The sequence below is a fragment of the Plecotus auritus genome (genome assembly GCF_963455305.1).
Source record: "Plecotus auritus genome assembly, chromosome: 5".
Taxonomy (NCBI): domain Eukaryota; kingdom Metazoa; phylum Chordata; class Mammalia; order Chiroptera; family Vespertilionidae; genus Plecotus; species Plecotus auritus.
Genome location: NC_137776.1, coordinates 31,946,713 through 31,971,315, shown reverse-complemented (window position 1 = coordinate 31,971,315; position 24,603 = coordinate 31,946,713). Strand labels below are relative to the sequence as shown.

Here is a 24,603-nt window from a genome sequence, read left to right as displayed (position 1 = left end):
CCACTTTGTGCACTAAAGTGCTGCAGAGCTGATGACCACTCATGCTACACACAGGATTGAGGAAACAACATTTTGATAACTGTTTTGAGCTCCAGATTTACAAAGGAAATAACACGGAATCCAGGAAGCTAGTCTTGTCGTTCCCTTTATCTCCATGAGACTCTGAGGAAGATTTGAAACATTTGTGTGATTTTGTTTTCTCATCTGGAAACAAGAGTAATAATGGCCATCTTTCTCACTCCTCAGGGTTGTTGTAAAGGAAAAGGTAAGACACTATTTGCAAAGATCCTTTGTAAAGTCATTCTATATGTCATTACTTGCTGGAGAACTCTCTAAAAAACAACTTTTTTGGGTTTCAAAACATCTTATCCATTTCTGCTAACACAGGAGAGCTGGAGGAATTGACCCTCAACACTATTCAAACTTTGTGATTAGATGACAATATGACCTTCCAATAAAGAAATATTTAGCTTTCTCTTCCCTGTAGAAATCACTGTATAAACCCAACACTTTAAAGTCACAGAATTAGTTTTAAAATAAATTCACTACTTCGCTAGCCTATTTCTACTATATAATCAATAGATGGGTGCATTGGTTGATTTATAGGACCTATGAATTAATAGGCCACATATTTTAAAAATACAAATATAATGATTTATTACCTTGCACATCCCAAAGGTCTGGTAAAATAAGCACAGAGAATAGGATTCCAGGATAAACTGAGTCTGTGGTAGAGGATGAACTGAGAATTGATGCCTCAGGAAACAGTGCCTCTTAATTGAGGTTCCTGCACCCGAAGCCCTGATCTCCTACCTCCTTACCTGGCTCCTTTTTCAATGCTGTGGTGGAAGCTTCAGGGGGTCCATCTCCATCAGTAAATTCTGCAAAGTCCTGACTGTCGATCACTGCACAAAGGAGAAAAAAGCACGCAGTGTCTTGGGGTGGGGCCACAGAAACCGCTGAGTAGAAACCCCTTCATGGGAGCAGTAGGCAGACATAGAAGCTAAGTTAACTCAGGTCCCTCTGGTCTGTGGCCAATGTGTGTGACCTTCGGGTTGTTCCAGGCCCTACCCGCGAGGTCATGAAGTGCATGCACAGAGTGCAGCTTTGCCCAACCTGAAGCACACTTCTTACACCCAACCTCCCTATACCTGCTATCCCCACACCCATTGTATTTCAACTCCCATCTTCACTCTATCTCTTACCTCCACTCTCTAATATCTCCACCCTCATTCTATCTCTTTCTTTCTTTGATTCATTCCAAACATAATCTAAATATTTATTAAGCTAGAAAGATGGATCAAAGAGAAGTATACCTACATAAAGCCTATCTTTTAAAAATGGCATCAAATTATATATTGTTAATTTTTAATGTATTTATTAGTTTTATATTTAATTCAGTTTATTGGGATGACATTGCTTCACAGAACTGTAGAGGATTCGAGTGTACAACTGAAAAAGACATTATTTGCACACTGCATCAATCGCCCATCACCTCAAATGAAGTCTCTTGGTTCAGCTCATTTTTGGCAATTATGCTGGTTTCTGGCACAAGTGTACTTTATACCTCTCCTTCTCTTTGTGTGTGTGTTTTTCTCATCTCCTTTCATGAATATCTTGATTTTCTGAAAAATTTCCCTACCCCAATACCTTCCTCTCTTTGAATATAGAAACATACACTCTGATATCAACACTTAAATTTACCATTTCTGTTTTTGATATTTTTTCAAATTACTGGGGACGTGTTTCTGTTGACGTCGCTGTATAAGGCCCTTGTCCCCTCCCCTTTCTACCTCTAACCAAGGCCACCATTACTGTTTCCAAGGGCCCTGATGACATGTCCCAGACCCTTGCCTGGTACGGGGATTCACATCACACATTCTTTCAGTCAGCCTTACCTATTATGTCAGACGCCTGGTTACAGTCAGTCCTTGTTTGGGCTTCACATTTAACTCCTGAATTTAAAAATGGCTTTTTCTTCTTTATATCCACTGGGTCTACAGAGCAGGAATTGGTTTGGTTTCCATGGTGGAGTAGCTCTGCTCCTGGACAGAATTGTAATAAGTAAAGAATTTCATTTGCCTCCCCTAAGGGAGTGAGCACCCTCATGACAATCAACAAGCCCTTCTCCCTGTAATTCCACTGCAGGGGTAAGCTCCCCCATCTGCTGCTCAACTCTGTCCTTTCTCTGTGCCTCTTTTAAAAACAACAACAACCTATTTTTATTGATTGATTGAGAGAGAAAGTAAAAAGAGAGAGAGAGAGAGAGAGAGAGAGAGAGAGAGAGAGAGAGAGAGAGAGAGAGAATAGAGTTATATAAACATCAATGAGAGAGGAGGAAGATCATGGATCAGCTGCCTCCTGCACACACCCCTACTGGGTATGGAGCCTGCAACCCTGGCATGTGCCCTGATGGGGAATCAAACCAGTGACCTCTGGGTGCATGTGAGGATGCATGTGAGGGTGCATGTGAAGGTGCATGTGAGGGTGCATGTGAGGATGCTCAGCCAACTAGGCCACTCTGGCCAGAGCTTCTCTGTTTTCTTTTGGCGACCTGTATTATGCACTACATTCAGTTTCTTCTTTTACATGTAGCTTATTGATTTGTGTTCACGTCTGTAATTATATTATATGTTAGCTCTGCTTTTTTCCCAAGGTGGTCTTAGAAAGCTGGTATTGAAGAAGGCAGATCGCTCATTTGTATGCTTCCCAGAATGACTCTGTGAAATAATGTTCCTCCCCCCTGCCACCACCACATTTCTAAAACTGTATGTAAAGTTTACTTGATAAAAATATTGAAATAGTATTGTGTTTGAGTGATTGGCCTCTTTAGGTTTATTTGTCACAGCCATTAGCTTAACTAATACAAAAGTGAAAATATGAACTATCTTTTATTAAAACAAATTTGTATTTTACTATAAACTAAGTAGCAAAAATTAGAATGAATCTTTTGTAGAAAACACTGTTCATTTGTCACCATGAAAAGTTCTTATTTGCTTGCTCTTACCTGTTTTGCAAAGTATTTTTCCAGATGTAGGTGATTTTCTGAAATCCATGGACTCTATAAAGTAAAAGAGAGAGGACAGTATTTGTTTGCAGTGGTCTTACAGAGTCTGTGACAACTCTCACAGCAGATAGGGTTTGTGATAATGTCAATGTTGAGATGATCATATGTCTCTTTCTCTTACCTGAACCCAGTTCTGGTGCTCCCCTGAGCACCATAATGCTGGGATCCTGCCTGGTGCTCCCATTTACTTTCCCTGTGAATTTGTAAATGACCCTCAAACATTATCATCTCCACTATCAATGCTGGGATATAACCTATGTACCCTGTCTCTCTGTTAAGGTTTATGTGAAAAGGAATGAAGTTTTATTCACAAAAGCCCTGTGACAAGTCAAAATGTAAGTCAAACATTTAAGTATTATTTAAGTTTAAAAGTAGTTGGTCTAAACCATGTTTTCCAGAAGTAATTAATGTTAGCACAAATTATACTTTCAAGACGTTCTAAATTTCATATTAATGACACTATTGTCAACAGTGAAATATTGTGCTCACTCTCCTTTATAGAATATAAACTCTTTACCATTAACATATGATAGTGTGTAGTAAAAATGACTTATTTACTAGTGTATTATTGCTTCTTTTTCAATATATCAATTCATTGCGCTCATCCAAACAACCACTTAAAATGCCCTTTGCTTCCTCCTATATTCCAATAGGATTGAAATAGCTAAATGCTTAAAATTTTATCCCAGAAGTAATGAATCAATGCTTATAGAGAACCTCAGAAAAAGATTCATCATAAAAACAGAGCTCCAGATTTAGACTCTGGATATTTGTCCAGAAATACAGTCTTATATGATACAGTTTAGAGTCATGAACAGGTGGCTTCTTGGGTCTCTCCTCTCTGTGTGACTCTAAGGGATCAAGTCCTAAGGAGTAGGATTCCTAGGTGTCTCAGTGTGTGACTAGAGAACCGATGCAGCATGGAATTCCCTAATACAACTTGGAAATTTTCGAAAACCCATATATACCATGGCTTGCACACAGGCCACCTGGTCTGTCCCTTTAAGTCACCTTTCTTGTAGGTTAGTGATGCTCTATTTCATGTCCCCATAGCAGAGACAAGCCAATCACAAATAGTCTCTGTGCTCCATTTGAACTTTACCTTCCTACACTTCTCTCTGTTCTACCTCTTACCCTTCTATTGCCATTTCACACTTCCTTCATCTGCTGTTTTTTTGTGGGGAGACCTTGGAAATCTCGTGTTGAGAAACTTGTTGGTAGGGATCCTTTTCTAGCCCCTGGTGCCCCTTGAAATAATCTCTTGTGTCTGAGCCATAGCCCTATTTTGGAACCACTTTTCAGAGCACTTTGCCTACACTAAGCCACAGTCACAATGTGCACTCTCTATAAACTGAAGGAAACTTACATTTTTCATTAATAGATATTGAGAACTATTAGAATAAAAGTATTATTTACAATATTGTCTTGTTGTAACATCGAGACTAGGTAACATCTTTATTTGTGTTTTGCTCTTCTCCTAGTGGGTTTACCTCAAAAGACATGTTTCTAATACCTCTGGGAAAGTAGGAAGAGAAAAGCAATCACTACTTTGTGCACTAAAGTGCTGCAGAGCTGATGACCACTCATGCTACACACAGGATTGAGGAAACAACATTTTGATAACTGTTTTGAGCTCCAGATTTACAAAGGAAATAACACGGAATCCAGGAAGCTAGTCTTATCGTTCCCTTTATCTCCATGAGACTCTGAGGAAGATTTGAAACATTTGTGTGATTTTGTTTTCTCATCTAGAAACAAGAGCAATAATGGCCATCTTTCTCACTCCTCAGGGTTGTTGTAAAGGAAAAGGTAAGACACTATTTGCAAAGATCCTTTGTAAAGTCATTCTATATGTCATTACTTGCTGGAGAACTCTCTAAAAAACAACTTTCTGGGTTTCAAAACACCTTATCCATTTCTGCTAACACAGGAGAGCTGGAGGAATTGACCCTCAATACTATTCAAACTTTGTGATTAGATGACAATATGACCTTCCAATAAAGAAATATTTAGCTTTCTCTTCCCTGTAGAAATCACTGTATAAACCCAACACTTTAAAGTCACAGAATTAGTTTTAAAATAAATTCACTACTTCGCTAGCCTATTACTACTATATAATCAATAGATGGGTGCATTGGTTGATTTATAGGACCTATGAATTAATAGGCCACATATTTTAAAAATACAAATATAATGATTTATTACCTTGCACATCCCAAAGGTCAGGTAAAATAAACACAGAGAATGGGATTCCAGGATAAACTGAGTCTGTGGTATAAGATGAACTGAGAATTGATGCCTCAGGAAACAGTCCCTCTTAATTGAGGTTCCTGCACCCCAAGCCTTGAGCTCCCACCTTCTCACCTGTCTCCCGTTTCAATGCTGACGTGGATCCTTTGGGAGGCTCATCTTCATCAGTAAATTCTTCAAAGTCCTGACTGTCGATCACTGCAAAAATGAGAATAAAAAAACAAGATAAAAACTAAACAAAACAAAACAAAACCCTAGTGTCTTGGGGTGGGGCCACATAGCCCCTGGTTGGAAACCCTTCATGAGATCAATGGGAAGACCTAGAAGCCACGTTAACTCAGGTCCCTCTGGTTGTGCCTGATGTGCGTGACTTGCAGGTTTCCCCAGGTCCTACCCAGATGGTGGTGAAGTTCATGCACAGAGGGCAGCTTTGCCCATCCTGCAGCACTTTTCTTACCCCCTACCCCCTTGCTCAACCTGCTATCCCCATCCACATTCTACCTCAACTCAGATTTTCACTTTACCTCTTACCTCCATTCTCTTTCTATTATCTCCACCCTCAGTGTACCTCTTTCTTTCTTTGCATCATTTCAAACATATCTCTATATTCACTAAACTAGAAAGATGTTTCAGAGAGAAGTATACATATATAAAGCCTAACTTTAACAGTGGCATCAAATTATATATTTTAATATGTTTATTTATTTAATATCATTTTAAATTTAATTTATTGGTTTGCACATTGCATCAATTGCACATCACCCTGAGCAAAGTCTCTTGGTTCAATTCATTTTTGCTAAATATGCCTGTTTCTGAAACAGGTATCTCTTTATACCTTCCTTAGACGTCGTTTGTGAGTTTTTTTTCCATATCCTTTCATGAATATCTTATCTCTCCGAAACTTTTCCTTTTTCTTCCTGTCTTTGAATATAGAAATATACTCTCTGATATCAATATTTACATTTACCATTCCTGTTTTTGATATTTTTTCAAATTACTGGGGACATTTTCCTGCTGAACTCCCTGCATAAGGCACTTGTTCCCTCCCCTTTCTACCTTTAACCAAGGTCACCAGCACTGTCTCCATGGGTCCTGATGACATGTCTCAGACCCTTGCCTGGTACTTGGATTCACATCACACATTCTTTCAGTCAGCCTTACCTATTATGTCAGACGCCTGGTTATAGTCAGTCCTTGCTTGGGCTTCACATTCAACTCCTGAATTTAAAAATGGCTTTTTCTTCTTTATATCCACTGGGTCTACAGAGCAGGAATTGGTTTGGTTTCCATGGTGGAGTAGCTCTGCTCCTAGACAGAATTGTAATAAATGAAGAATTTCCTTAGCCTCCCCTAAGGGTGTGAGCACCCTCACTACAATCAACAAGCCCTTCTCCCTGTATTTCCACTGCAGGGGAAGACTCCCCCACCGCTGTCCTTTCCTGCTCCTCAACTCTGTCCTTTGTTTGTGTCTCTTTTTTAAAAAATTGCTTTTATTGATTTTTAGAGAGAGGGGGAGGGAAAGGGATAGAGAAGTAGAAGCACCAATGCAAGAGAAACATAATCGATCAGCTGCCTCCTGCACACACCCCTATTGGGGATCCAACCATCAACCCGGGCATGTGTCCTGACTTGGAATGGAACTGGCGATCTCTTGGTTCCTGGGTGGGTGCTGAACCACTGAGCCACAATGCCGGGCACTTTGTGCCTCTCTTAATTGTACATGTTTTACTGTCCGGGGGAGAGGCCTATTTTTATCTGAGTGGGTTCCAGGGCCATTTTTATTTTGTGGACACATTTTCTTCTTAATGGTGTTGAGAACATCCCTTTGTGCATTCTTGTGGTGATTCTCAAATCAGACAATGCTTGGTTCTCTCTCTCTACCTGATTCACTCTCTACCAGGTCTTCATTCATTGTCCTTTACTCCTTCTCGACACAGTTCTCTTTGTATCTCCCCCCATTTTTCTATTTATTGCTATTATTGCCCTCTGCATTTTTCTCTCTTCCTACTTCTTTACTCTCTATTTTTTTTTCAGTGTCCCCAGAGCCCATTAGGGTCTAGGGTGAAGTACTGTAGGTGCCTAGAACACAAGAAGGTCCTAAGAGTGAGATCCTCCTTGCAGGTGGCCCTCCTGGTTTTTTTCAGTTTATCCATTCTCTGTTATGTTTTCTATTTCTGTTTTTTAATTATTCCTGTGAACTGTGAATGCCTTTTCTACATCTATTTTGTCTTTCTTTATATTTGTCTTTCTAGCATTCAATCATCACCACAGTCTTCCCGGTGCCTTTACCCACAATACCAAATCCCTCCACCTGCCAGTTCCCCTCCACACTCATCAAACCCAGCCACTCAGTCTTACCTGCTGTCTTCGACTCTTGGGCACACTGTTCATTTGCTTGTTGGCTTTTTAGTGCATCCTTATTGTCACTGGTTGTACCTGTTTCAGTTGCATTTATCTCTTGTGTGTCATGGCAGTGCTCTAAGAGTCCACGTTCAGGTGGGGCTGTATCTAGACCACGTTTAGATTAATAGATATTTTAGTCATTCCTGCATCTATCAGAATCTAACAGGAAAATACAAAGCTCTCTAAGCTTTTGGATCAGAGGGAATTTAATCCAGGGGATTAGTTATACAGCTGATGGTAGAGCTGACAATTCCAAATGCAGGAATTTGGCAACCCACAGAATAGTCAACAGGAAGCTATGGGAGGGATCTAGGGTGAGCTCATGTGTCAAGGTTACTGGATAAGTGAAAGCTGGACCATGGCTGGACTGGTTGGTAGGAGGTAGAGTCATGGGAGATGTAGCCAATGCCAGAATTACTGCCTAAGACTGTGATGGGGAAATAGCATGCTTCTCTCTTGCTCTCTCCCCCTCCACTCTCTTGCTGGTATCACCCAGGTTAGGAGCTCAGCAGGAAGCAGTAGCAAGGGAGATGACAAGCAAGTCCACAAAGTCTGTGGCCAAAGGTAGAGGGCAGAGCAGAGCAGGAACCCATAAGGAATGAATCCCCGAGTAAACCACCCAGGACCTGCATACCTCCTTTTCCATGGTGAACCTCCCCTGCCCATTTTTATTCCATCAACCCACCCTATTCTGTTTCCATTTAACCTCACTAGTGCATGAAAAGATAAATATTTTTTCAGAGCAGCTTAGATTTTTTTCATTTAGTGCTATTTTTCTAAGCAAAATGATTTATGTCAAGATGATTTCAATAGTCATTCCTACAGTTAACATAGTACCTGGGCCATGGTGCATGTTTTGTGCCACATCCACAGTTCCTTGGAGCCTCCTCTTGGGGAAGGGGCCTGAGGCATAGCTTTTCCCTTACCTGTGCTGGTCACAGTCAACTGTCCCAGCTGAGTCAGACACTTTGACATGTTTATTGGTGGTTTGTTGTGCATCATTAGAGTTATAATATCATTTTCTCCTCCCCCCACACTTAATACCTGTGGGCACACACACTAAATCCCTTCTCTGCTCATTATTTATCATGATTCCTTCCTTTCATCCCCCCCCCCCCCCCATACCCACCAACTATCCTGGTAGGTGAACTGCTAAGAATATGGATTGATGCATGGTAGATATTTTATATTCTTAAATATTAACTTTTTTTCCCTAAATGTTAATAGCTAAAACTATAGTGATACTTTCAAAACATTCTGAAGGTTTTTTTTTCTTTTATAAAAATGTATTACTAATTTAGAACATCCTTTCTTAAATAACACATCCCAATGCAAGCTACATGATAATGACTTCTATGGTGTTTTTAGAACAGTTCCAGGCCTGCTGCCCCAGAGATGATGGGAGAGGGTTTGCTCGGGAGGCACATGGTGTCCATGGTCCTGTGTGAGGGACCCAACAGGTGAGAGATCCTGGCCTAGGGGGAACACACTCATCACCACTACCCAAACACCCTCACTGCAGTGCTGGCCACCACTGGATGTAATGTCAAAGCAAGGCTGCAGCCAGATGAAAGCAAGACAGAGGCAGAAAACTGTGAAGCCAGGTGCATGGGCATTACGTCCAAGCCTAGGCTGTCAGAAGCTGGAAGCCAGTGCATTTCAGGAGTATGGAAGGAGCGACCCTCCCAGGCAACCAAGAAAATGAAGACTCTGTTATCTAAATCCTTGGAGAAATTGCCAATGCAAAGACTGACTATTCTGGGCAATTATTACTAAAAAGAAGCAATCTCCCTGCCCCCCACTCCCTCACTGTAGCACCTGCCAGATGAGACAAGAACAACAAAGGGTCACAGAACAGTCAATAGGAACAGACCATTGCAATTCCAGGCATCTGGGCCTAACCACATCGGTCTTTGATATGAATTACCACCAGTTCCTGGGTGAAGAAATGAAAGGTTTATTTCATTAATTGAAGTATGGGCTCTGCCATTCTTCCCTAATCCAATTTAATCTTTATAAAGTTGGAGTTCAAGATCCCCTCCCCCAGGTATCAATACAGAGCCCATCTTTTATAAAAATGTATTACTAATTGAGAACATCCTTTCTTAAATAACACATCCCAATGCAAGCTACATGATAATGACTTCTATGGTGTTTTTAGAGCAGCTCCAGGCCTGCTGCCCCAGAGATGACTCATAATTCTGTCTTTTCCATGAGGTTATCTAGATGTGTATAGGGTTAAGCACACAAGTTCTAGGTTCAGAAAGCCTGGATTCATCTTACTTCTTTGACCCCAGGCCAACTCCATACATGGCCTCTGAGATTTCAGTCTCCTTTTCTGCAAATGGACAGAGATTGATATTTCTCCCCAAGGGCAGCTGTGAGCACTAAGCCCACAACTGCCGGAGTAAATGGTCTGTAAGTGAGCTCTTAGTAATATGGATGTTGTTATTGTGTCTGTTAACCCTTTCTCCTATCTTCCATTTCCCCTCCTTCTCTCTCTCAAAATACCCACATCCCCTCCTGCACATCTTACCACTTCCTCTCTTCCCTCCCTATATGACTGCCCATCTCCTTGACTATTTCTGCTCTCGAACAGCATCTCCCACATTTAAATCAGTCCCTTCTTCTACCATCATCCAGAATATCTTCTGTGATGTTGACCTTGGGACCATAGTTCTTAGCCCTTCACAGCTCCACACTCATCTTCTCCTGCAGGGTCTCTCTAAATCACAGTTACCTCCAGGTCAGCATTGTCTTTAAATCTGGTTTTCCAACACACTGGGTTCCCATTCCTCTGTCTTGGTTATTGGGCCCAGGATCTCTTGTCAGAGCTCCTCCTCCAGGATCAGCCCCTGGTCAGAGTCTCATACAAACAGCCCTCCCTACCTTCTCCATACCCTTGAACAGGTCTTCCCTGATTCTCAAACTCCACTCAAGTCTCAGGCCCACTTCCCATTCTCCTTTCTTCTTAGCAGAGGAGAATCAGTTTCTATCAGTTTGCAATTACCTTGTTCCAGGCTTAGTTGTTCATTAGGCCTCTCCTCGTATTCTTCTCTGTCACTTTCTAGGAGGAATTCTATGTCTGGTATCACTGAAGAGAGGGCAAGAAAAGAAGATAATTAGAGATCTTTATGGAACAAGAGTCATCTGAAATTACACATTTAGGAATTTCCAACCCTTGGGTCACTCAGTACTCAGTGGGTCCCAATCCTGTTGGTAATGTTCCCTTTTCATTCCTGGGACAGAAAGTGAACGACTTTGTTGAGGAGCCCTTATGCTTCCCACATAGAAAAGAGTCACTTGAATTTCAAGATAAAAGAGTTGTGGCAGCATCGTGAGCTTGTTACTCATGTAAAAAATTTCAGCTGGCCAGGAAAGCATATATCAAAATAAATAATGTACTATTTATTTTGAAATGTATTTACTGAGCTGTTTTAACTGTAAAGAAAAAGAGAGGGATTTCCTTGTGAGGAAAACAAAGAGGTTTATGTGTATAAAAGAGGATAAAATCCCAAATCTTTAAAAATGTGGATGGACAAGGGAAGGTTTTGGCTTAACTAAGTCATGGAGGATGAGTGCTTCCCAAAGAGACAAATCAGAGGACATGGGAGCAACTAGAAAGATGTCCCAGGGGCATCCAGATCCCAGGACAAAGAAAGGGCACTCTTTGAAGATGAAAGCAGGGTTTGAATGTTATGGCACAGGCGGACCTCCCAAGATACTTGGACCAGGGATCTTGGAAGACTGCTAAAAAGGGAAGAACACAGCACCAGCCTTGGGCCCCTGCATGTAGATAGCTCAGCAAACATGAAGGAAGGTAATACACCAGTAATCCTTGGTGCAGGTCTCTGGAGGCACCCAGGGAAGAGATGGAGGGAAGCAGTTAGCCAATATGCCTAAGGGCTGATGGCAGGGGTACCTCCTGGGGCAATAATCCCATACTTATTAACCATATAAACCTGTACTATCGCTTTACTGTGTGGTAGATAACATCAAATTACTTAATTTTGAAGCCAGACCTTCCAAAATCTTCTTTTATATTTATCCCATTTGAATAAACTCCCACAATTTGCATCTCACTCTGAGATTAATCTAATTTGACCTTGTTCTGCATACATGTAGACTCTTTAACACTCTATGCTTGCTCCTGTGGCATTACATTCCTCAGTTCATATCATTTTTTTTACACATTAAATTACACATTTAGGAATTTCCAACCCTTGGGTCACTCAGTACTCAGTGGGTCCCAATCCTATTGGTGGACTCTTTAACACTCTATGCTTGCTCCTGTGGCATTGCATTCCTTAGTTCATATAATTTTTTCTTTTCAATTCTCCAGCATTACTTGGAGATCTTTTTGAGACCAAAAGTATGTAGAATGAAAAATTTTTCTAGGCAAGTCTAACAAAAATTATTGGAGGACATCTTCTTTACTGAGAACCAATAAAAAATATGAAATCATGCCACCTCAGGGAAAAAGTAGAGAATCAAATCAGTAATATTGTGCAGTATCAAAAACCATCTCTGGCAGAGCAATTGGTTTTTTTATTATTTGATTGTTGATCACACCATTTGTGAAGAATGAGTTAATAAGACCATTTCTACTTCCTCAAGAGGAAATTTGACCTTGCTCACTACCCTGGAAACCTGATGTAGGTGGCCTTTCTTCTGTGTTAATAGGCCAACACTGAGCTTAGAGTTAAAAATGACCAGTGACTGTAGGTAGGTAAATTGCATGTGGCCTGGGAGGGACTAAATGTTAACTATAATCCATTTCTTGTCTTCCTTCAATGTGGTGACTGTTGTAACTCAACTGTTCCTTGAGCAATCTCTAAAAGTTATGACCACAGAGTTGTTCCATGACATATTGACTCCCCTGGGCATGCTGTAGCTAAATCAGGGTGGATCCAGCACCCATATCTAAGCCATCACTTGAGGCAGGTTGTATTCAACTTCGTGGACTGCTGTGTGGAACTTTGCAAATGGTCCCATAGAAGAGGAGCAACTAATGCTGCCCTTTGGGGATGTTATGTTTCTTGTCATGTGTTCTTCTAAGTAAATCTGATGTCCCTATGGCTCTGGTAGTCCTGTGACTCTAAATGGCCAATTAAGCAGATTTGCAGCTGGGTGTTTGTATTCTAGCCATTATATCATAAAATTTGAGAGGCTCATTATATGTCTTTTCTTAACTGCTCCATCCACACTACCCAGCACCTTGTGTGACACATGGTAGACACTCAATACATACCTGTGGGAATAAATTGTCCCTGGAAATCAAAATGTAGGTAATAAAGCTAATTACCTTTGTAGAATATTTTGTAAATGCGAAATAAATTGGGGTAATTCTTCATGATGGTCTTGCTAAACAGTGCTCCCAGAAGAGAGATGTCAAATTTCTTCTCCAGTTCACTGAGAACATCATATATGACTTCATGTATAGAAAACCGTTTTTTAAAAGATTCTTGAGTTTTCTTAAAAACATGAATGGAGAAAACATAAATATAGACTTCCAAGTTACAGAAGAGCCCTAGAAAGTGATTTTATTGTTAATGCATAATAATTTCCCAACATAGGTATCTTCTCACTTACAGTTTTAGAATTTCTCTATATTTGTGTGGCTACTAAGTGGAACAACTAAACCCTTCCTCCTAGAAAACACCCATTTGTGAATCTGAGCTCCCCACCCTCATTTACATGAATGGAATAAGGAGCCATTAGGAAGAACAAAAATGGTTTCAAGTGAAGTAATATGTAGCCCTTTTAGAGCCTGGCTAAATGTTTTAGGAATAGACTTAGTGGGTGATGAGCTGCTGTTCTATTGACTGGACAACCCTTGTCCCTTCCCCAGGACTGACTTGGCCTGGAAGCTCCTGTGAACTTTGCCATAAAGAAAGCCTATGCACAGGGAAAGTGAAGACGTGCATCTATATCTCCACCTATGTCTTTTGCTAAAATTAACCTAAATTCTAAGACTCCAGAAATACCAAAAGAAAAGGGGAAAAAACAGAAAGGAAACTAAAAACTGTTGTTGAAAGAATAGAAAGCATCTACTTTCAAATTTGTTTCACATTAATTCTCTGTGGATCTTAATATTCTCAGGTCTAAGTATTTAAAATGATGTTCACAGAAATGAAATGTTATGTCAATTATTATTTTATTAAATGAAGTCATTCAACTTAGTCACCCATTCATTAAAATTATGTTTAACTTCTAGTATATATTACATTGTATATATAATTTCTAGAAGGCATTGTACACCCACTTCAGATCCAGCCTATCTCCAGTGCTATTCGCCCAGCTCCAAGGGGGCACCATGGAGACCATTCCTTCAGTTAGGATCAGCACTATCTCCAGTTATGACTGCTTCTCTTCTCTCTTTTGACCTTATAGGAACACTTAATAGCAGTACTTGGGAAGGTCTCCACTCATAGGTGACTCCTCAGTTGCTCAGTTGTGCTCTGACGTTTAATTCCAGGATATCAAAGTATAACTTAGTTTGGGGTTGTTTTATTAGATTGTAACATAATAAACCTCACTTACTTCATACATTTCATTGGTGATGAATTTATGGTCACGGAGAAGTTCAAGGAAAGGAAATGTTGTTTTTATTGCGTCTGAAATTTCCACCTTATATTTTTTGAAGTATGTGAGTGCAATGTCATTGATACGTTTGTTTTCTATGTTCTCATCTTCTGCAGACATCCTAGGGAGAAGGGATACCATGATAAAATGGTCATCAAGGTTTTGATATGCTGTAACATTTTATATATGAAGGATAGATAGGCTATGAAGAACAAAAATAATTAAAATAAGTGGTCCTGAATAAAGATTAGAACAAATAGAATGGAAGCAATAGATAAAACTATAATAAAATGAAGCTTGGTGGATTAGAAAGAATGCAAGCCTGTCATGATCAAAGCCATTGTAAAGTTATTTTGTACCAAACATACTGCAATGTTTATCAAAACGTTTTAATTTGTACAAAAGTGAGATGGATCAAACGAGTCATCCACAGAGGAATAAGAAACAATGGTATAAAAATAGAATGTAAGCTTAAAAATGTATCTTAATTAACAACCAAGAGAAAATAAATCTCAAAAAGATAAAAACAAGGTGCTCCCTCCCTGACATACATCAGTTAAGAGAAATAGCATCCTGAATTTTAAAACTAGTTCATAAATGATTAGATATGGTTTAATAATTATATGATAAGGCATAAACTGAAATTTCACAAGAATATCAATAATTTTTCCTGTAACTTCTGCTTTATGTTAATATATATCTTCTGTGCTATCCTATATAATAAAAGGGTAATATGCAAATCGACCGAATGGTGGAACGACCAGTTGCTATGATGTGCACTGACCACCAGGGGGAAGATGCTCAACGCAGGAGCTGCCCCCTGGTGGTCAGTGCGCTCCCACAGGGAGAGCACCACTCAGCCACAAGCCGGGCTCACGGCTGGTGAGCGCAGCAGCAGTAGCTGGAATCTCTCCCACCTCTGCAGCAGCACTAAGGATGTCCAACTGATGGCTTAGGCCCACTCCTGCCTAAGCCATCAGTCGGGCATCCCCCGAGGGCTCCCAGACTGCTAAAGGGCACAGGCTGGGCTGAGAGGACCACCCCTCCCCTGAGTGCATGAATGTCATGCACTAGGCCTCTAGTTGTTGTATAAAATGAATCTTTCTAGACATCTTAATTTCAGAAGTGGCTGCTGTTTCCTGTGAAAGTAATTGTAAACCTGAGTCTTTAATTCTGCTTCTTAGTTGAATATTTTATTTCTTTGGTAATAATGTTTTGTTTTTTAAATATATTTTTATTGATTTCAAAGAGGAAGGGAGAGGGAGAGAGAAACAGGAACATCAATGATGGGTGAGAATTATTAATTGGCTGCCTCCTGCACACCCTTCTACTGGGGACTGAGCCTGAAACCCAGGCATGTGCCCTGACCAGAAACTGAACCTTGACCTTCTGATTCATAAGTGGACGCACAACCACTGAGCCACGTCAGCTGGGCTAATAATAATGTTTTAATAGGCATTTTGTATTCCTAAATCATGAAGACTCATAAGCTTCCTTTTTGGAACTAGAAGAAAATTATTGGCTCTTTCCAGTACCCAATATACATCAGGGAATAATAATGTCACATTATTTTGTCAAATTTTATAAAAACAACAAGTTTCTTGTTTAAAGATAAGAGAGAAACCGTTTGTGTTTCTCTCTTATTAAAATGTCACTAATATGATTAAAAAATTGGCTTCACAATGACAAATAGAATGGCAGGAGACAATGTGCAAATGAGAGATTTCAACAAAAAATGGTCAGAGGAGCATAATTGTTACTGAAAGTAAAGGTTGCTCCCTGCAGTCATGAAGGCAACCAGTTTGCCCTGTGGAATCTTGAAGGAGGTGGAGATTGAAAGGGAGACATGGTGCTGAACACTGATGTGCCATTTTAAAAATGAAGAATGGGGAAATGTCCCCTTCATCCCTCAACTTGTATCCTGACCACCTCAAGCCAAGCAACCTCTCTGTGGCAAACATTGCTCTTCTTTTCATTATCATACTTTCCTGTCACCTATGACTAGATTTCGTAAGTGGAATAATACATCATGTATGCTTATATGTCTGAGTTCTTTTGCTCATCATTCATGTTGTTGGGTGACTAGAAGTTTGTTCCTCTTATTGTTCAGTGGTATTCCATTGTAGAATCTAATGAACAACATAAACTGATGAACACAAATAGACCCAGAGACATAAAAACATCAAACAGAATATCAAATCTCAGAGGGAAGGCAGGGGAGTTTGCGGGGAGGGGTGGGGGAGAGGGGAAAGATCAACCTGTGAACTCATATGCATGTATGAATAACCCATAGTCACAAACAACAGGGTGGTGAAGGCTTGGGGGGTGGGTGGGAGAGGGCAATGGGGGGAAAAAGAAACATATGTAATACTTTCAACAATAAATATTTATTTTTAAAAAATAAATAAACAAAAGCAGAAAGAGTATTTAGTTATATCCATAAGTTAATTAAAAAGAAAAATTAGAAATACCTAGCAACAATTTTTAGAAAAATTATATGAAATTGATGGAAGCTGACCTGATATAAAATCTCCCAAAATGACAATACAACAGTAACCATTGAAATGATGAGGCCATTCATATAAAAAACAGTGATGCCTACCATTACCACAATTTACATACACTGTATATAATAATATACATATTTATGTTTTAGATAATATATTAGGATAAGAAAATGAATGTATTGATAGAAATACTAAAATAAGGTACAACATTATATGATACTAGAGGCCCAGTACACGAAATTCATGCACGGTGTGTGTGTGTGTGGCGGGGGGCCCTCAACCCTGCCTGCACCCTCTTCAATCTGGGGCCCTCAAGGGATGTCCGACTGCCGGTTTAGGCCTGATCTCCCAGGGATCGGGCCAAAACTGGCAGTCGGACATCCCTTTCACAATCCGGGACTGCTGGCTCCTAACTGCTTGCCTGCCTGCCTGCCTGATTGCCCCTAACCACTTCTGCCTGCCAGCCTGATCGCCCCCTAACTGTTCCCTGGCCAGCCTGACCACCTCCTAACCACTCCCCTGCCGGCCTGATTGATGCCTAACTGCTCCCCTCCAGCCTGATCGCCCCCAACTGCCTTCTCTTGCAGGCCTGGTAATCCCCAACTGCCCTCCCCTGCCAGCCTGATTGCCCCCAACTGCCCTCCCCTGACAGCCTGATCACCCCCAACTGCCCTCTCCTGCAGGCCTGGTCACCCCCAACTGCCCTCCCCTGCCAGCCAGGTTGTCCCTAACTGCCCTCCCCTGCCGGCCTGATCACCCACAACTGCCCTACCCTGTTGGCCATCTTAAGGTGGCCATAGGGGGCCTGAGGGAAATGAGAGGGTTCAAAGGTCATAAGAAAATAACAAATCGCTGCCTCAAAGCATCAGAAACGACAGCCGAGTCCAGATGGCCCACAGCTGAGCAGTAGCTGTAAGACAAGAGTCCTGTGGGTTGTGGCAGCTGCACTCACACCAGAAACTGTCCATCTGCAGTTTAAAGATCCAATTCCTTCACTTCATTACATTTCATTACATTTCACATCAGTGTCCTTGTAAAGCAGGATGGATGTCAAGGTTTAGACGAGTGTCTAATAACACACACTAAAGCAGCAGCACAGCCAGACAGAAAGTTAAAGGAAGGGAGACAGAGACTGACCTGGTGCTGAGGTCGCTGCTCCCACTGGCCATCGCCCTGCCCTGGGCACTGCCTGGACCTCTGATCCTTCGGTCTCCCCAGCCTGGGTCCACTGTGGCTGCTGAGCCCTGAGCAGGAAGTGAGTGAACTCACCCAGGGAAGGCTCCACCCAAATGGGGAAATTAGAAGTGAAAGTAACTTTCTGAGTGTTTTCAGACAGTTTCCCTCCTCCTGCAGCCCCGAGGGGCGGGGGGGGGGGGGGGGTGCAGTGTTCCTCAGCCACCAGGACATGTGACAATAGGAGTGGAGGACAAGGAGGGTCAGGAGGGACCTGGAGGCCAGGGGAGCAGGACCCCAGGGGAGGAGCAGGACCAACCCCCAGGAGTTCCCTTGCTTGTGCAAAAACATGAAAAACACTTGTGAATCCTACTGTCCTCACCTGCTGCAACTTTCTAAGAGGGTGCAGAGACCTAACTCTAGGTCTCAATGTTCAGAAACAGGACTGGAGAAGCAACATTCTCGAGAGCAATGGTTTCCACATTTGTTCCCCTGAGCCCAACTTCCTCTGGCTGTAAATAACTGTTGGCCCAGAAAGAAAGTCACTACAGACTGATTCATTTGCCTCCCAGCATAACCATTATTGCTTGTCTCTTTTTCGGTTCTTATAAGTGTATTTCTAGTATCACACGATCTCACTCATCTAGGGGAAATAATGAACAACATAAACTGATGAACAAAAACAGACCCGGAGACAAGGAAGCATGGATGGGACTGTCAAACCTCAGAGGTAAGGTAGGGGAGGGTGTGGGTAAGGGGTAGAGATCAACCAAAGGACTTGTATGCATGCATATAAGCCTAACCAGTGGTCACGGACAACAGGGGGTTGGGGGTCTGCGTGGGGAGGGGTCTGGGATGGGAATGGGGGGATGAGAACAAATATGTGATACCTTAATCAATAAAGAAATTAATAAAAAATAATAATAATGGTTCTCGCCCTATTCATTTAACACAAAGGGGAAGGTTCTACCCTCTCTCCATGTACATATTTTCTTTTCTCCCAAAGGAGCAAACATCAAATCTGGACAGATTCCATACACTGATGAGAATTTTTTTTTTTTTTTTTTAAACAAGAGCCCAGGGTCTCAGTGTGTCCCAAGTTCTGCACACCTGGGGGATCTCTCTCCCTGCCCTGCCTCCTCTCTCACTTGGGGGGTAGAAGGACCAGTAAGCTGAGCCTCTGCTGAGCACAGCTGTCCTCTGCTCATGACCTCCACAGTGCTTGGGGCCCTGACAGAATTTGACACCAATGACACCAGCCTTTTCTAGTGCCCCTCTCTCCTCATCCCTGAGCAATAGGCTGACTAGGCTGGGTGTTGGCATAAAGTGCCAGCTTTTCATGGGTTTGCTTAGAGTCACCTAGATCACCACATGAATTAGGGGCTGATCGCAGTCAGCTGGCTAGGGAATCCACAGAGGCCAGCCTCCTGGGTGGACACCCTGCACTAGAGCTGCCCTGGCCAAGGGAAGGACACATTCCTGTGGAGCCAGAGAGAGCCAGGCAGCACCCCACTCTGCGAACAGCAGTGGTTTCCTTGGTCGGGAGGGGGACAGATTCAACAATCATAACTCAATCTCCTCCTTTAGGAAAAAAAAATCTTTTCTTAATATATTTTTTATTTTATCTATTATATATATAATTTTTGACAGTATGATAGATGTCTCCCATTCCCCTCCCCCCGCTTACTCTTCTCTGCCCAGTCCCTACCCCACCCCTAGGCCTTCACCACCCTATTGTCTGTGTCCATGGGCTATGCATTTAAGTATGTGTTCTTTGGTTTATCTCTCTTTGTTTCCCCCTATCCCCCTTCGCCCGTGTGTATGAGATATGTGTCTGAGACACACTGAGATATGTCAGTCTGTTCCATGCCTCAAGTCTTATTTTGTTGGTCAATTCATTTTTTTCATTAGATTCCACTTATAAGTGAGATTGTGTGATATTTGTCTTTCTTTGATTGGCTTATTTCACTTAGCATAATAGTCTCTAGTCCATCCATGCTGTCTCAAAGGTAAAAGATCCTTATTTTTTATAGCTGCATAGTACTTCATGGTGTAAATTTACCACAGCTTTTTTTATCCACTCATTTACTGATGGGCACTTGGGCTGTTTTCAAATCTTAGCTATTATAAATATGCTGCTATGAACATAAGGGCATATATATTCTTTCTGATTGGTGTTTTGGGGTTATTAGGATATGTTCCCAGATGTAGGATTGTTGGGTCAAATGACAGTTCCATTTTTAACTTTTTGAGGAAACTCCATATTGTTTTCCATAGTGGCTGCACCAGTCTGCATTCCCACCAGCAGTGCACTAATGTTCCCTTTTCTCCACATCATTGTAAGCACTGTTGTTTGTTGATTTATTGATGATAGCCATTCTGACAGATGTGAAGTGATATCTCATTTAATTTGCATTTCAATGATGATTAGTGACTTTGAGTATTTTTTTTATATGTCTCTTGGCTATTTGTATGTCCTCTTTGGAGAAGTGTCTATTCAGGTCCTCTGCCCATTTTTTTTTTAAATTGGATTGTTTGTCTTCCTTTTGTTGAGTTGTATGAGTAATTTATATACTTTGAGGATTAACCCCTTATCAAATGTATCCTTGGCAAAAAAATGTTCTCCATACAGTGGGTTCACTTTTAATTTTGATGGTGGTTTCCTGTATGCTTTTTGGCAACAATTTATGTCTCCTCATTGTAGGTGGTTTTTAAGTATTAATCCAACTGAACTTCTATAGTAATACATGTCTTTTCTCCAGGCATATAATTTTCTCTGTTATCCTGTGTTTAAACTAGCCCTCTCTAAATAGGTGTGTGTTTGTGATAGTCTGGTTTGTGTATCTAACAGGTTTGCCTCTAATACATGGCACAGCAGCATCTCTCTTCCTTGGCAGGCAGAGGCTCAGGGACACTGGAACCACTGGGGTATAAGAAGCCAGAAGCAGGGCTGGGCTTGGGAGTGGGCAGAACTAATCTGCTGCTTACAAGGGAAGAACTAATCTGCTGCTTACAGAGTTCTGCTTCTTATTTGCAGGAGTGAGTTCCTAATGATACATCCTCTTAAGGAAAACAGCCAGAAACTCAGGACAATATTCAGAGAACAATGCCTAAGACTTCTGGAAAGTGAACAAAGACAGCACAAGATGCTTCCCTGTGGAGGGAAGTCAAATCTCAGAAGCAACCAACACAAGATGTTTTCAGTTGACTATCATCTGGCTCTAGATAGCAGCCACTGGCTGTGGGAGGTCAAAACTTTGGTAGAGAGTCCACTTTCTCCATGGTCAGCATAGACAGGCAACCAGGCTTTCTGGGGAAGCAAGAGGGTAATCCTAGAAAATGCTTAAATTTTGTGTATAAACTCTCCCCAAGTCACCTCACCTGAGTTCCAAATTAACCGACTGGCAAAAAGGTGAGAAGAGTTGAGGATCAAAATACCAGTTTTCATTCTGATAAAAGCTGAGTCAAGGGCCATGGCTTACTTGTATATCAAATAAGGATTCATAAATCTAAATCCCTGAATTGAACTTAGCCTGAAGGCCTCAGGCTACTCCAGTCAACCACACTCCCCACAGCCCAGGCCGCTATTCCTGTGCACTGGAGCTCAGAGGAGCACAGAGCCCTGGCCCCTCCAGCAGGATGAGCCCATGGAGACCCACAAGGAGCAGACTCACCTTCAGAGAACTCCCAGCCTCAGAGTCTCCCAGGAAGAAGGGAGGGCAGGGGGGCCTGGAGTCCTGCTGACTGATGGGCCACCTCCCAGAAGGGGACATTGGTGTGGGGCCTGAGTGCTCCCACTTGAGTCCCAGGTGCCCCTCTCCATTTCTGCATCCGCAGAGGTGCCAGGTGTTTATCCTGGCCCAGTGGCTGCTGCTACTGCTGCTTACAAGCGAAGACAGAGTCCTGCTTCTTATTTGCTGCTGCTTCCTCTTGCCCCTGAATTCTCAGGTCAGGGACTCTGCCTCCTCTCAGGGACAAACCCTGTCCCCATATGGTCTCCTAGGCTGAAGACTCAGCCCACTAGTGACATCTGAATGAAAGCTGCTCCTGGTGAGGCTAAGGAAGCCTGCCCCCTGTCCCTTTTCAGTCACTGCCTCTCCTGCTCTCCAGGTCTCCAGGCCCCTAGCTCAGGTACTTCCTGACAACAGAAATGGTCTCTGTTGTCAGGGCCCCATGTTACCCTGGACAATTCCTCAGGCCCTCCCTTCTTCCCTCCATATCAGTCCAGCAGATTGTTAGGGCTTCAATCTGCTTCTGAAGATGGTCTCATTGCATTCCTAACCAGGTGTGTCTGACGTTGTTTTCTGGACAAAAATATTTGTTTTCTCCACAGAGGCCTCCGGTTCCCACAGAAACCTCCTCTTTGGTCATTGATCATTGGCACAGCTCTTATATTTTGCCTTTTAGATATTAATAGTTACTATTGTGTCTTTAGTTTTTGGACCCTTGTAATTTATACATCTATTTTTCTCATCCCAAAATGGGAATAGCAAGAGTTTGCCCCTTAAGGATTAAGAATTTTTTGATGACAAAATAAGATCTCATTTGCAAAAGCACTTTGAAATAAAACAATGTAATTCAGTCACATGGTGAAGGAGATCTATCACAATCTATATTAAGGTTTGAGAGTGGTTGATCTGAAGCTTTATATCTTCCATACTTACATAGCAGGACAAGTTCTCTTTTACGGTTACAAATGATATTAATGTGAACCAATATAAATCCAAGATCTTAGTGTTAGTGGGCATCACAGCAGGTATTTAAAAAGATATTATTGAGGGCTAAAAGGGGTCAATGGGAAGAAAAGGGAATGTATTCTTTCAACAATAAAAATTTTTAAAAAGTCATAAAAAGATATTATTATTTTGGCAATTATTTCTTTTATAACAGAGATATATAATTACATACATTTAGTGACTAGGACTCATCCTGTTAAATATGAGCTTATAAATTTTCTGCCTCCTCCCATTTTCTAAAATGCTGACAGGAGTTGCCAGGATTAACTGGGTATAAGTTCTTCAAGGTGCTCAGAATAAAATGCATCTGGAAACAGTTGCTTTTAATTCAGATTCCTGACATTCGCAGACCAAGGCTTGGCATCTTAATCTTCTTTACCTGACCCATTTCTTAGGGCTGAAGTAGGCGTTTCCCGAGGCTCTTCTCCGTTACTCAATCTCAATTCTTAAGAGTCACCACTGTTGATCCCTGCAGAAATACAATTCCATAACAGTGTCACTCTGAGTCCTAGGAACTGATCCAGCATGAAATCTTCGAAAGGAAAATAGGAAAAAGAAAGCTTGTGTAGGAGGGGTAGTAACATTCCTACTGCCAGGCCACCTGTGGCTCCATCTGACCTGTTGGTCAAGGTTGCTCTGGGAACTATCCGCAAGGACAGGCACAACGTTGCCATGAAGGCACTTCCGTTTGTCACCATTTCTTACACTTGTCTGCACGTACTTCTGCTTCTACTCTGTTTTTCATACAGGAGAACCATGGAAGCAATGTTTTCTAGAATTCAGAGCCTCCATCAGCTGGGTCCCTAATGATCATGTAAAGTAGAGCACTCTCCACCTCAGAACTACTTAGTCCTTTATTTAAGTGAGGAATATAAACTTGTATTACCCTTGTATTGAACTTTTATAGCAATTAGCCCAGCTCACCTAGTGCAAAATGTATCATGTGAATCACCTAAAATGCCAACAAATTAATTTTTTTTGTTTTAAAGAAAAAAAATGTTTAAATGAAGCTTTTGTAGCAAAGAAAGCTATTTGTTATATTAGTATCAAGAATTTTAATTGCTCTTAGTCTTTTCAGGTTGCCTATCCCCTGAATGTTAATGATTTCCCATTTCTGTCTAGTTTTTTAATCATAAATAAAGAGTTGTGATTCTTATGATGCCTCACATTGTAGAAGGACTTGGAGCATAAAGACATGATGATGATCATTTCTATTTCTTTCCATCTACAGAAAAGAGATCTCTACCAAATGGAGCAAAGACCCACAATCCTCTAGGCCATGTGCAAAATCAAAGAAATTTTGAAAATCAACATTTTTTTCATAGGTTGGCAGCTACTTTGGCAGTGAATCTGGACTTAGCTGTCATGAGTCTATATAATTGCTTAATAATTCTTTTGAATTCTCATGGTTTGCTGCAGAAATATTAATATATTTGAGAAAGGGATTTGCCCCAGACTCTGTTGGGGTCTTCTGTAACATTTAGGATATAAACCACTTTCTAAAATAATATAACAATATTATTTTACATGTGGCTTCAGATGTTTTGAATAAAGAATTATGGGTGTTTTCTAGGAGTCCAGCTGTTAGTTCTGCCTCTTCCTGTAACTTTCCATGTGATGTGTAAGATAGTTAAAAACGAATAGATACAGAACACAAACTAATGGTTGCCAGGTGGAAGTGGGGTTGGGGACTAAGTGAAAAAGGTGAAGGAATTAAGAAGTACAAATGGTAGTTAGAAAATAGTCATGGAGATGTAAATTACAGCATTGAAAAATATAGTGAGTAAAATTGTAATAGCTATGTATGGTATTAGAGAGGTACTAGATTTATCAGGGGGATGAATGTCTAACCACTTCACTGTATACCTTAAACTGATAATAT

General features: G+C 41.3%; 1 protein-coding gene across 1 annotated transcript in view; it reads right to left on the bottom strand.

Moving 5' to 3' along the window:
• LOC308248031 (uncharacterized protein) overlaps positions 1-18,067 on the bottom strand; it is a 55,486-nt gene extending 37,419 nt beyond the window's left edge. Inside the window, exons 1-11 of the mRNA XM_080667951.1 lie at positions 17,950-18,067; positions 14,264-14,426; positions 13,026-13,194; positions 10,731-10,814; positions 9,594-9,656; positions 7,676-7,825; positions 6,479-6,625; positions 5,432-5,515; positions 3,008-3,061; positions 1,899-2,045; positions 822-905 (exon numbers count right to left, since the gene is read on the bottom strand). Of these exons, the coding sequence (XP_080524077.1) occupies positions 822-905; positions 1,899-2,045; positions 3,008-3,061; positions 5,432-5,515; positions 6,479-6,625; positions 7,676-7,825; positions 9,594-9,656; positions 10,731-10,814; positions 13,026-13,194; positions 14,264-14,426; positions 17,950-17,981 (1,177 nt within the window). The 5' untranslated portion in view covers positions 17,982-18,067. The remainder of the gene's footprint in view (positions 1-821; positions 906-1,898; positions 2,046-3,007; positions 3,062-5,431; positions 5,516-6,478; positions 6,626-7,675; positions 7,826-9,593; positions 9,657-10,730; positions 10,815-13,025; positions 13,195-14,263; positions 14,427-17,949) is intronic.
• Positions 18,068-24,603: the final 6,536 nt, after the last annotated feature.